Here is a 14,379-nt window from a genome sequence, read left to right as displayed (position 1 = left end):
CAAAAGAGAAAGGAATTATATAAATAAATCATAATTATGCATTATTTCAACAAGGTAACAGGACACATCGCCCCAAAAGCTATTTCGACATCATTACTTCAAATGAAATCTAGTTTTGTAAAACTAACGAGCAGCACATGAAAATCATTCATCTGATGCCTGGCCATCTGAACAATTTTGGTGGATGGCGGAAGGGGGGAGAGGGTCTAACTACCGATTCTCATAAAAGAAGCCAGCTAATGAGAAATTGCACCATACGGACATCTTGTTTCTCTTGGCTGTATGCCTGCTTCTCTGTGCGAGTGCATAGTGTGGGCACGCTCTGTGTATGCCTGCTTCTCTGCGAGTGCATAGTGTGGGCACACTCTGTGTATGCCTGCTCCTCTGTGCGAGTGCATAGCGTGGGCACGCTCTGTGTATGTCTGCAATCTGTGCATGTGCATAGCGTAGGCACGCTCTGTGTATGTCTGCAATCTGTGTGCAAGCACAAGTGGAGGACAGTAGTATGTGCATGCGTGTGTGAGTGCCAATTAGTGCATATGCGATTTGTGTGACTTTGTCAATTGCAGTGTGTGTACATGTGTCACTATTCATGAATGATTGGTGTATACATGTGAATTTATGCCTGCAGTGTGTGTTTGAGTATCCTGGTATGTGTGCATATATATGTCAAAACGTTGATATATGATGCTACGTGCTAGCATGCACCTGTGTAGCTTACTTACATACCTAAATGTGTATGCGTTTTAACATAGTAAGAATGTGCATACGCATACATGCGAACTTTATAAAGGATACATTTTCGTGTTCTAATGTGACATCACAAAAAAAAAAATTAATATAAAAAAAAAAGAGAAAAAGAAAACAACAAAACAGAAACCGAACCAGGAACAAAAACCAATCCGCACTTCACGCCCTCACCAAACTGTTCATGTCAACAAACAAGGAACCAACAGCGTAACAAAACAAAAAACAAAGAGCAGGCCCAGCTCAGAGATCCAACTCCAGCACTGTGGTGTGCCACAACTCTACCTCGTGGACGGTGTGCACGTGCTGCTCTGTCTCCACGGACCGCTTCAGCACCATCCTGTCCAGGGCAGATATGCTGTTAAGGGGAGGGAACTCCCCAGACTCTCTCCGGTACAGGCGGTCCGCCGGTACGAACATGTTGCCCACTTTCTGCAGGTGTACCGTCCTGCCGCTGTACAGCCCGGAATGCACGTTGCCGTGACCTTGGGAGGGGTTGGGGGTGGTGGGTACGGCTTGGGGGTGGTCCGGGTCCATGCTGGTGGTGGTGGTGGCGCTGGGTGTGGAGGACGGAATGACAGCGTTGACCATGTCCCCTGTGATGTATGCAGACAGGATTCTCTGGCTGGCTCTTTCCGTTTCATACCGGCATCGTGCTTTAGATACCTGAAAAACACGTAAAACGAATGAGTGGTTTATAAAAGAAAATGTGCTTTACAAAATAAAGTGTTAGAATGAAAGTGAAACCATTTGTATAGTCTATATATTAACACATGAACTTGAAAAACAATAAAGAAATATAAACAAATAAAAATTTTAAAAACTCAGAATGCACCGCTATGTATCTTATACATATGTTGCACATCATGATTATACATTAACAACCAAGTGTTTCTTATTGTACATACACCACACATTATGATTACACACTCAACCTGTCATGGAAAAAACTGAATGAAAAGAACAATCTAACCTTTTTTTTTCTTTTACTTTATAATGTCTAACATTTCAAACGGCAACGGAAAAGAAGGAAACGGACCACTTAGTCCAGGAAGTAAACTTCATGCTTCTCATCGATGTCTGTCATTCAACCACATACATAATATCTAAACTTACCAAACCACATATGTACAGCAGGGATTAAAATACCAACCTGTCCAATTGTCCAGGACCAACTAAACCTGCTGGCTGACATATGGAAATACTGCCTCCATCTGTCCATTGGGCAACCAATGCTTGACTGTGTCAGTGAAAGGATGAGTGACAGCTTCAGTGCAGGACCATTGCACACCCCTTTCCCATTTCTTCCCCACCGAGACAATGTATGTTCTGAGATTAAAACATGTGGATGCAGAAACGATAGATCTGACTTGAAATTATAGGTCAGGTGGGAAATGTATGACTGTTTATTTCTTCTTACTGTCACTAGAGGCCATCCTATGGGTGGCAGTATCTCGACCTGTGGGACTGTGAGGGTTGGTAGGCGAGAGAGTGGGGAAGGGACTGCACAACTCCTCTTCACTAAAAAAAAGTCACCTGTGCTGGTCAGGCAACCAGGCTAATGTCGGAACGACGAGCTAGCCCTTCAACACCCAGCTTTCCCAAGCTCTCTGCAGCGATGGAGAAGTGGTAACGGGGACAGGCAGAGGATGCTGCTGGCAGTTCCTAGTCATGACTCTGCATGCAGGCGGCTGTGGGGTGATGGTCGTCTGCAGTAGACTGGGGCAGATGCGGTGCCCGTATCCTCCCACAGTGTCAGAGCAGCCCTTTTTAGGGACAGCACTGCTCTCCCCACATGGGGAAGGGGAGATAAAAGGATCCCTAAACAAAGCCTGCCTCGTCTAGTACCTCGCAGAAACCGCACCTACTTGAACATCCAACACTAGCGGTCGAAAACAACAGAAGAAAAGAACCAGGAGTCATGCCCTGACTCTGAGTGCCTGGAATGTTTGCACCCTTTTAGACAGAGACGACAGACCAGCACTCATTGCTAGAATGCTTGATCCAGGTGGACATAGCAGCCCTGAGCAAAACCAGGTTTGCCAGTGAAACCCAGCTGGAGGAAGTTGGAGGGGGCTACACCTTCTACTGCACTGGGAAGCCAGATGGCATCCCAAGAACTTCAGGCGTGGGCTTTACCATACGAACCAAACTTGCATGACAGCTTGACAGCCTTCCACGTGGGATACACGATAAGCTGATGAGCCTGCGTCTGAAGCTGTCCAAGGATCGCTTCTCCACAGTCATCAGCTGCTGTGCCCTGATGATGACCAACCCTGATGACATCAAAGAAGCTTTCTATGAGGAGCTCAGCCACACCATTTCAGCGGTAGACAGAAAGGACAGGCTGATCATCCTTGGGGATTTCAATGGGCGCATTCGGCGTGGAATTCTCCTCATGGCCAAAAGTCCTAGGACAGCACGGCACTGGCAAGTGCAACTCCAACGAACTGCTTTTGCTCTCGCTCTGCGCACAGCATGGACTGACCATCACCAACACCCTCTTCCAACAAGCGGACAAGTACAAGAACACATTGATGCACCCTCACTCCAAGCAATGGCACATGCTGGACTATGTGATTGTCCGGCAGAGGGACAGAGGTGATGTTTCCATTACACGCTGCATGAGAGGAGCAGTCTGTTGGTCGGACCATCGCCTGGTACGCCACAACATGAACATGAGACTTGCACACAAGCTCCAACCAGCCAGGCAGAAACCCCCTAGGAAGCTGAACATCCACCGCCTCCCTATCACCAAGGATGTGCTGCAGCAGCAAATCCAAGCAGCTCTCCAAGAAATTCCTGCATCAACTGATGTAGAAGAGTTTTGGAGTGCCTTTAGAGATGCTGTGTACACAACGCAGCTGACACACTCGGCTTTGTACAGAGGAGCCACAAAGACTGGTTTGACGAGAATGACCCTGGAATCTCCAAGCTCCTGAACACACTGCATATACGGCATCAGGATCACATTTCCAATAAAGACTGCCAGAGGAAGAAGAACCAGTTTTTTGCAAACCAAGCAACTCGTACTGAAGAGGCTGCGTGGGATAGAAAGTCTGAAGAGCTTCAGTCCGCTGCTGATGCTCACGACATGAAGACCTTCCATGATGGTCTCTGAGCTGTGTATGGGCTAAGAGTCACAGGATCAACCCCTGTCCGAGCCTTGGACCAGACCACCCTCCTGACAGAAAAGACATCCTTCCAGTCAATGACTCACTAGCTGCCTTTCCACCAAGGCCGAGACCCGGAAGGCCCTGAAGCTGACAACGTCAGGAAAAGCACCAGGAGCAGATGGAATCCAGGCTGACATCTACAAGTATGGAGGCGAGGTGCTGACAGACAAGCTGTCACCCTGTTCGTCTATCTGGGAGAGAGGGGAGGTCCCCCAGGATTTCAAGGATGCTTCAATCGTCCACATTTACAAACGGAAGGGAGAAAAACATCCTGCGATAACCACTGTGGAATCTCTCTCCTCTGCATCGCTGGCAAGATCTTCGCCCGCATCATACTGAACAGACAGGCTGACCATGTCTCCAACACAGTCATCCCTGAAGCACAGTGCAGCTTCTACTCAGACAGGGAAACAGTGACGTGTTTTCGTCCGCCAGAGAAGTGCCATGAGCAGAACAAGGAGCTCCACATGGTCTTTGTAGACCTGACTTAGGCCTTGAACACAGTGAACCGCCATGGTCTGTGGAAGATCGTCCTAAAGTTCGACTGCCCAGACAGCCTGATCCAGCTGATTGCGTCATTCCACGATGGCATGCAGGCGAGAGTACAGAAAAATACTGACATGTCGCATCCGTTCCCTATGGTAAATGGAGTGAAGCAGGGCTGCGTCCTGACACCCACACTGTTCTCCATTCTCTTTTCTGCCATGCTGATTGACGCCTTCCAAGACTGTGACCGGGGTATCTACATTCAGTTTTGCACAGATGGCAAACTTTTCAACTTGCGGTGACACCACGCCAGGTCCAGGGTGTTTGAGGCACTGTTGAGAGAGTTCCTCTTCGCTGATGACTGTGCACTTGCTGCATACACACATGAGGACATGCAGTTCATTATGGACAGGTTCTCAACCTCCTGCAGGCGCTTTGGACTCACCATCAGCCTCAGGGAGACAGAGTCCATGTACCAACCAGCTAGCTCACAGAAAGCTAGTGCCTCCCCCCTGCAATCAAGATCGATGACACAGAGATCAAGTCAGTTGACAAGTTCTGCTACCTGGGCAGCATCCTATGCAGCAACGGAGCCCTTGATGCAGAAGTGACGTTGCGCATCGCCAAGGCCAGCTCCACCTTTGGCAGACTCAACAACAGGCTGTGGAACAACAAAGGCATCAGGCTCAGCACCAAAACTACAGAGCTGTTGTGCTGACCACCTATGAAAGATCCTCGGCATAAAGTGGCAAGACAGGGTCTTCAACCTCCAGGTCCTAGAGAGCAGCGGCCTGCCCAGCATCGAAAGCCTGCTGATCCAGTGCCAGCTACACTGGACAGGACACGTTGTCCGCATGACAACAGGATCCTGAAGGTGCTTTTGTATGGCCAGCTGAAGGAAGGCCACCGTGAACTTGGGAGGCCCTGCAAGCGCCTCAAGGACACCTTGAAGACAAACCTCAAAGCCTGTGACATAGACATCGCATCCTGGGAAACTGATGCTCTTGACCACTGTCGCTGGAGGACGCTGTGCTCTAGTGGCATAAAGACGTTTGAAAACAAGAGAACACTGACCATTAAGGAGAAGCGTGAGCGAAGGAAGCAGGTCTCAACTTCTGGAGACGTTTTCCCTTGCAACACCTGTGGGACGGGCTGCGCATCCAGTATTGGTCTCTTCTCCCTTATGAGGACACACACCGACAGATAAGCCTGTCTGCCTACTCATCTGTCGGTCCGACAGGAAACTCCATCACTGTCACTAACAAAATAATCTTTCCCTGAAAAATAAACTGCGGATATAACGAAACATGTGCGCTGACTTGCTATTACTCAGCCGGTTGTTACTTTCCTTTGATTAACTGTCTTTAGTTAGCAAGGGCAAATAGAAATTTTGGGGTACAAGTAGTCTCGAGTTCCTTGTTATTTGCTTGTCCCCAGGACAACTAGTTTATCTGGGATTTTGTAGCCCTGTATACATATAACAATACATACCAGATGCAATACCTATAATTAATGATGAAAAATGCATATGTTGACATTAAGGTTAATAATACATATCTATATAGCTCCCTTCCTCACAGTGCCATATACCTACATGAGCACACCAAAAATACAGAAAAAAGGATAAAAGATGCTACCAAAGCACATATTCACCCTGGAAGCAAGGGGGTATTAAAAAAAAAAAGTGTGTGTGTGTGTCACTGTGTGTGTGTGCGGGCGCGCGCCCGAGTCCGTTGTATTTGTGTGGTAGTAGTAGTAAAAGTAGCAAAGACTATGGACGCTGTGTTCTTTTGCCTTTGGTGGTAGTACTTTGACCTTACGTCTTTTCTCATGTGTGTTATTGAACAATGTGTGTGCGAGTGCTTGATGACTGTCCTTGCCCCTCTTCACACCATTACTTCCTTCAGTGGGAGAGGTGAGTGGATTACCTTGTGCCTCCTGGTGCAGGGGGTGGCACCCTGGGTGGGGGTGGGGGTGTCGGCCCCCCCTAGCGGCAGGAAGGCCAGGTGGTTACAGTCCACACTCATGTTGATTATCTCCTCCTGAATGTCGTGCAGCATGTTGTAGCAGCGCCGTCCCTGGGACGATCTGTTCGGTGAGTCAGTGACACACAGGTATGCTTGCTTAGTTTTATTTGTTCACTACACAGGATTTCGGTGAAAAAAACTGGGAGTTGGGAGAAGGAAGGAACGAGAATGAGAGAGGGAGGCCGGGGAGGGGGATACAATGAGAGGAGGGAAAGAGAGGAGGTCAGAAGGGGGAACCGAGGGGATAGCATGAGGGGGAGAGTGGTAAAATTGAAAGAAGAAAGACAGATAGTGAGATACAGAGTGGTGAGTGTGAGCCTTGAAGACTGAAAGTGTGTGTGTGTGTGCTCAAGTGAGAAGATGGAGCGTGAGAGGGGAAAAGAAAATGAGTGAAGGGATATATAATTATACACACACACATATATATTTATACATACATATATATAATCAGTTCAAGAGAGTAAAATAAAATGAGAGAAATAAAATATCCGAAAGGCTAACTGTCTAATTCTGCAAGCAATATTCATGTGCATGCGCAGCTCTTGGCTGGTACGAGGTGTAGGTCTCCAGCTTTTGTGTTGTCAGTATCATACTCTCATGCATGAACATGGCGTGGAGTGAGGAAAGCTAAGTCGGTGCACTTTTCATTTTTGAGAAACAAGTGATGTTTGTAAATTCCCATGCAGGAACAATGAAATAACGCAGGACATCATCCCATAAGAATATCTTATGGAACATTACATCACCTTTGTGAATGTAGCATTTGACTCAGACATTCAAGAAGACCCATATTATTTCTGTCCATTGATGCAAGACCTAGACTCTATCATGCTGAGTTTCTGATAGTCTGTTAAGTTACGGACTATGAATTTCAGTACACTACATGGCTCAAGATGAACTGGCGGAAAACAGCAGAGCGAGACCCCAGAGCTGTCATCATGTGACTATATCCAATGGGTGACACCAGCAAACTGGCTGAGGACCATTCACAATGGAGCTCACTGACTGCCTCTGGCGACCAACCAAGCGGAAACACCAGTAGTGCTCTCGCTATGGTCAGTCACTGTACTATGTTTGATGAACACTGGGTGCAAAACCCATCAAGTTCTCAGGTGCTTCCCAAATTTTCAATGTCACTGTATGACCTTGCTCTGTGACCCCTGCTGGTGACCTTCAATAGTTTTTGCTCTTCCTATGACTGAGCAATAAAGTTCATCACAGCACCACGTTGGTTGAAATTCCGACCAAAGATGCAGACTCAATCGTGCACACAATCCTTGTGTATGTTGTGAACTTGTCCCCTGACGTGGAATGGCAGGTACTGTGAACTACCTTGTGTGCAAAAAAACAAACAAAAAAAACCCCTACCTTGTGTGCGCCAAACCCTACTTTGCATAAATGAATTCCACCCTGACGTTGTGAGTCGCTACTTATTGCTTGGTACTTAAACCTTAATAAATTAACTTTCGATGCCTTTGATTATACTTCAAGACATTTTCTGTCTGATCAACAGTTTTTTCACAAGACAATGCACATATTCACTCGTGTCATTAATTACAAAAAAGTGGAAATAATAAGACTGGTATTTCATTACCAGAAAATATTCAGAAAATGTTTGCTGTGTTTGTTATGACAGAACTTTGATGACAGAGGAGAAATGGTAAAAAAAAAAAAGAAGAAAAAAAAGAAATAATAAATAAATAAAAAGAAGAAGAAAAAGGGTGAACATTACTGGTGAAAAATACTCCTCTGCTGCTTGGCAAAGTCGTTCTGAAAATCTTCCAGCATCGCTGGGAACCAGTTCTCTCCCTTCCTCCACAGCACCCCCTGACCCTGCTCGTGAGCTGAAAAAAAAATTCTTGTACGAGTGAATTCACACATCCACACTCACAAACATACCGTATCAGGGTTCGTCATTAACATTTTTTCACATGAGCGCCTGCGCTCTAGTTTCAGAATTTTGATGAGCGCAAACTGAAAACCAAGAGCGCACACTAAAAACATAGAGCAACAAGTCTCAAACATAAATTCATTTTGATTTTGCACGGCCGCGAAATCGATCGTGTGCTCCACTTTTCTACTCTTCAAGTCTGAAGAGCGCTCTTTTGCATAGCCTCCCCTGATTCACTAGGCCTACTTCCGGTTGAACTAACAAAACGTAAACAGACGGCTTTCAAACTTCGGTAAATGCAAAACGATCGCGCTTTTGACTCTTGTTTGTGATGGACAATGGAATAACAATTTAGATACAGTAGTGTATGCTTATGTCTTTTCAAAATCAAGAGCGCAAGCGCTCTGAGTCAAGGAATTTTCCAGAGCGCAATTTGTTTTTTCAGAGCGTTCCGCTCAGCGCTCCCGTTAGTGACGAACCCTGCGTATAGATATTGTCGTAGTTACGATTCAGAAAGAAAAGAATCAAATGATATAAAAGAAGCAAACAAAGAAAAGTACAGACAACAAAAGAAAAAGGAAATCCTTTTTCTTTACAGCTGCAAAGCAAGATGTTCAGATTTAAACCATATATTATCACCGATAATCCTGCCATCGATGATGATCACTTCACCATTAAGACATGAACCATTAAGTGTGATAATCGTGTCCAACTATGACCACCATATGAGGCATATGCTGTCCTGACTATCTGGGCTAGAAGTTACGTCCCCAATTTCTCGGCCAAGAGGGTTTTAGGACAGTCAGCGTTGGGATGGTTCCCTAAGGCCAACAAACCCCCAAGGTTTTTGCTTTAAAATTTTTAATGGCATGTCAGCAATCCTCTGCAGGTGTTCAAACAGAAGAGAACGCTTTATTGACTGTCTGTTTCGTAATTAAAACCGAAAATTTTCTATTGGCTCATTCAAATGTTTAACAGAGACATGTATTAACTTTTGTTGGTCTTGCAACCTTTCACTTGATTTGTTCAATCACTTCTCCTTGGTTACATGTGACATTGTTTTTGACACAAACAAAACACTTTACAAATATAAATTTCATCTTTTATTACAAAGAACTTGTTTTCAGAAGCATAACATTTTCTGACCCAAATGCACTTAGGAGCATTTAAACTAATTGAAGACAGCAGCAAAGGAAAAGGAACTGCTACTTGATTCCATTTTCAAACTTACCTTCAATGTTCAGCAGTCTGGAGATTGCCCTTTCCAGATTCCCAATGTGTTTTTCGGTTTCTTGTAATACCAAAGACTGAAACAGATTTCTTCCTTCTGTACAGCTATTCATCGCTATCAGAAAATAACATGGAATTTATTTCAAGCATATGCCAGAGTATCACTGGACAGAGATAAGATTCTGAAATTTTGAAATTTACTGAAACCAGGGGTGGGGGCTGGGGGGTTTCAGTTAGAAACTGTATCAAGTCAATGGTATAAAAAGCATTTGGAAGGCTTTCCTGTTAAAAAAATTCATCTGAACAAATATATTTATAAGGTACACGTGAATCACTGTATTGGTTGAGTGATGGCCCAGAGGTAACGCGTCCGCATAGGAAGTGAGAGAATCTGAGCGCACTGGTTCGAATCACGGCACAGTCGTCAGTATTTTCTCCCCCTCCACTTGATCTTAAGTGCTGGTCTGAACGCTAGTCATTCGGATGAGACTGACGATAACCCAAGGTCCAGTGTGCAGAATGCACTTAGAGCACGCAAAAGAACCCACAGCAACCAAAAGGTTGTCCCTGGCAAAATTCTGTAGAAAAATCCACTTCGATAGGAAAAACAAATAAAAACTATGTGCAGGAAAAAATAAAAAAAAGAATGGGTGGCGCTCTCCCTGGGGAGAGCAGCCTGAATTTCACACAGAGAAATTTGTGACAAAAAAGAATGATACAATACAAATACAATACAATACATAAACTAATAAAAGCACAAACAAACATTTTCTGAGGTCTGAAATCAACTCAGTGGTAAAATTACTCTGTAAATTAAGAGACTGACGGGAGTGTATTGTTTTCAATGAAACTCTGTGTGTGTGTGTGTGTGTGTGCATGTGTGTGTGTGCATATGTGTGTGTGAGTCTGTGTGCGTATGCACGTATGCTAGAGGGAGAAAGTGTGTGTGTCTTCATTGCTTGTATTTTCTTTTCAATGCAACTCTCTGTGAGTTTGTGTGTGTGTGTGTGTGTGTGTGTGTGTGTGTGTGTGTGTGTTTGAGTGTTTTCAGCTTCAGTTTAACTCAGTGTGATAGTGCACACTCGCATGTGTATGTGTGAGACACAAAAAGAGACAAAGACAGAAAGAGAGAGAGAGAGAGGGGGGGGGGGGGGGGGGGGAGAAAATGTGTGTGTACCTGTGTGTGTCTGTGTACTGACAACAATGCAATGGCCTCTACTCATATCGAAAAAATAGAGAATCACGTGCTGAACTCATTTCATATATATTTATATGTATGTATGTGTGTATGTGTATGTGTGTGTGTGTGTGTGTGTGTGTGTGTGTGCGCGAGTGTGTGTGTGTGCGAGTGTGTGTTTCTGTGTGTAGTGACAATTCACTGTGTATATGTGCATGCTGTGTGAACAATACAATGGCTCCTGCTCAACAGTATCTAAAAAAATAAAAACCAAATTAAAAAAACAACAACATGAATCCTATGCTGAGTTAGTCTGAAACTGTGTGTGTGCGCGTGCAACAATCCCAGCTCGTATCATATGATGAGTTCTCAGTTCATTTTCTGACTGTTTTTTCACCATAGATACTAAGTTGTATAAATACTTCAATTAGCTACACTTTATTTCTTTGTATTTTAGATGACATAAAAATCGATCTGTCATTAATAATGACAATATAAATTATAATAAAGACATTTATACAGTGCTTAATCTTCAGCTGTTCAGAGACAAATCAAAGCGTTTTGACACCAGCCATTCACTGACACACATGCATGAGTCATTCAGTGAGAAGGAAGACTAACATTCATGTGAACAGAAAGCTGGTTTCAGATTCAAGGGGGTGTCAAAGCGTGTGGACTGATTCATATACGCTATAACACATCTGCTGGAAGAAGAAGAAAAAAGATACATACGCCTGATGTTAAGGCATGGTTCTGCAAGTTTCTTTGAATGGGGCGAATCACGCGAACTCATGTCATTACTACAAAACATTAATACTACAAGATGTAGATACTATGTGATTCATACCTTAGAGGCTTTTCGCTTCGGAAGCGTCTTTCCGTTGGGGATGACAAACTTGAGTGTTTCGTAGCAGCTGGCAACACTGGCCCGCCACTTGGCATCACTCTGACGGCGTCTGGTTCGGATGGGCACCTGGCAGCGCCTGGCTCGGGTTTTCTGCATCTGGTCCATCACCATTAGTAGCTTATCAATGTCAGATATGTATACTATAGGTATTACCTTTTATTCTCATGAATTAGTATCTCATCATAATCACTCCTACGTCTGCTTCTGATGGGCATTTAGTTGTACCTGGCCCAGGTTCGCCTGTCTACAGCCATGGTCTAATTCACTGTCATGAAAAATATGAATAATTATCACTTTCATCAATTTTAGTCACAGCCTGTACCATCAACATTTTCATCACTGTACTGTGTCGCTCCAATGCTACTGACAGCAGCAGCTCAGGACCAGATAATTTTATGTTCTCTTGTCTGGAGAAAGGAGTGGTGTGAAAAAAAATATGAAACTAGTATAACTGTCTTGATTTTGTTTTAATGCTGTGGTGCATCTATTTAAAATGTTTGTTGTTTTTGCCTATGTGTTAAGGTTTTATGCTTACGTTCATATGCGTGTGTGTGCGTGCCGGGGCTGGCACGCGTGCATTAAGTTTTGTGTAAGGGGAAATCTGAGAACTGACAACGAGATGCACCAGAAATATAAATTCCATGCCAAGCAAAAGAAACTCCTGTTTGAACAAAAAATGATAAAAATGACTGCTATTGATGCTGTGTCAGAATATCAGATCAAAGTGCCAAGTTTAGTGAATTAAAAAAAAACAAAAAAAAACCACACACACAAAAAAAACAGTTAATTCATTTTGCATATAATTTGGCTTCTTTTTTTATATTTTTTGGTGCCCATCCCAGAGGTGCAGTATTGTTTTAAACAAAAAGACTGGAAAGAACTGAACTTTTCCTATTTTTATGCCAAATTTAGTGTCAACTAACAAAGTATTTGCAGAGAAAATGACAATGTTAAAGTTTACCACACACACACAAAGACAACCGAACACAAGGTTAAAATATAGACTCACTTTGTTTTCACAAGTGAGTCAACAAAGGAGGCACTCATAGAGCACTGCAATGATAGCTCACAGTAATCTAACAGAAAGTTTGTCATTTACATAGAATTTATGTCTGATATCATGTAATTACAACAACAAAAATGAATAAATAGATAAATAATAATCATCTGCGCCCGATGAAAGCAGCGCCATTATTTTACCTTTTACGAGTGGACGAATGAATCCCCTCATAATTTTATCAGAGCACATTGTGCAAACCTTTAATAAGTAAAATCGCTCCTTTTTTTAAATTTTCTTTAATGCACTGTCACTATTCAACACCGGCTGGTGCTGAGCACCCGACAGAGAGAGAGAGCAGGGATACATATTTAAACAGCAGGAACCATGACAAAACACACTCCACTTCAATACCCCCTGCGGGCGCGTGAAAGTGACCGTGTTACGGATGAGCAATGCGAAATCTACCTATATATATATATATATATATATATCAGATAAGTTTGCGCCGAGTTTTTTTTTTTTCGTGTGTGTGTGTGTGTGTTTTGTTGTTTTCGTGCTTTGGGTTTGTTTGTTTTTTGTTTTTGTTTTTTTCCAGTAGTTGTTGCTTCGAACAAAGTCTGGAATGCTCATTTATCTTGACAGATCAACTGTCAATTAACCCTTCGTGCTACATGATTATGAAATAGGATAATGATCGGCAAGAACTGCATGGGCAGCGGAACATATCAAAGGGGCATGCTCACCACGTAAAATCCCCAAGAGTTTTAAAAAAAAAAGAGAAAAAAAAAAGAAGTATTCTTCGCGCAGCCTACTTTTCAATGGGATACAATCGTAACAATGTTAGAATGTGTATAAAAAATATTTCTCCATCGCAATTTGTCCCTTTTTGGGGGGTGGCGGGGGGTCCCTATTACGTTGATGTTCAGCAAATTCGTAATATCAAACTCCTTAATTAAATTAGTTTAAAGTTGGTTCCAGAGATTCAGATTGCTGACCAGGTTTCTCATGTTTATAGTATGCTGATCTATGTCAACAAATAATCACGATCTTCACGACTTCAGCTATGGTTTTCGAATCGTTCCACCACTGAAATTTGATAAAATCGAAATCAATGCATGATTCATCTGTTTTAAATCTATTAATCGTGAAATACACGTTTCTAGTTAACTGCTCAGCCTGAAAAGCGGTTCACTTTTTTTCTGACAGTCTTGTTGGTGTTATTTCGGCTGCGAAAAAGCTCCAGAGAGAGTTCCCAAAAGGTTTGTTGGGGATGCATTAATTTTTTTTTCCCATACAAATCATTGGACCTACAAGACCAGCATTCAGCGAAAGAAGCACTGGATATGATATACGCACCACGTTTTGAAAAAAACAAAAACACAACAATGAAAGAGATAAGATCAAGCAAAGTTGTGCGCCGTACAAAAGAAAAGCTAAAATGGACCCGTAACTTACAGTCAGAGGCTCAATGGATCCAGCCGGCCACCAGACGCTTCCTTTCTTTTCAAAAATTTCGCCAGCACTTGAGTTGACGTCTGCTTGTTTGTGGACCTTCTTCATTGGTCAGATCTGGCCACGTGACTAAATGCAGCGCGAGCACCAGCTGTGGTAGTTTGCAACAATGAATCCAAAGCAGCAGACAGGCACGTTTGAAATTTCGAACTGGGTCACCAAATAAATTTTGCAGACACAGCGTTTTCAGGTTTGTGCATGCAACGAGCACATAAAAGCCAGGTCA

The 14,379-nt window shown here is 43.5% G+C and overlaps 1 protein-coding gene across 1 annotated transcript; it reads right to left on the bottom strand.

Annotated features, from left to right (window-relative positions):
• Window positions 1–776: 776 nt before the first annotated feature.
• Window positions 777–14,196, bottom strand: LOC143301525 (uncharacterized). Its single transcript, XM_076615884.1, has 6 exons — window positions 14,097–14,196; window positions 11,582–11,737; window positions 9,559–9,634; window positions 8,169–8,280; window positions 6,338–6,497; window positions 777–1,413 (listed from the first exon to the last, which is right to left on the bottom strand). Exons 2-6 carry the CDS (start codon window positions 11,735–11,737, stop codon window positions 991–993), a joined length of 927 nt encoding a protein of 308 aa, XP_076471999.1. The 5' UTR covers window positions 14,097–14,196; the 3' UTR covers window positions 777–990.
• Window positions 14,197–14,379: the final 183 nt, after the last annotated feature.

Source organism: Babylonia areolata, chromosome 27 (assembly GCF_041734735.1).
Source record: "Babylonia areolata isolate BAREFJ2019XMU chromosome 27, ASM4173473v1, whole genome shotgun sequence".
In the NCBI taxonomy this organism is placed as follows: Eukaryota; Metazoa; Mollusca; class Gastropoda; order Neogastropoda; family Buccinidae; genus Babylonia; species Babylonia areolata.
Note: the sequence above shows the minus strand (reverse complement) of the source record. Positions and strands in the feature narration are given on the sequence as shown.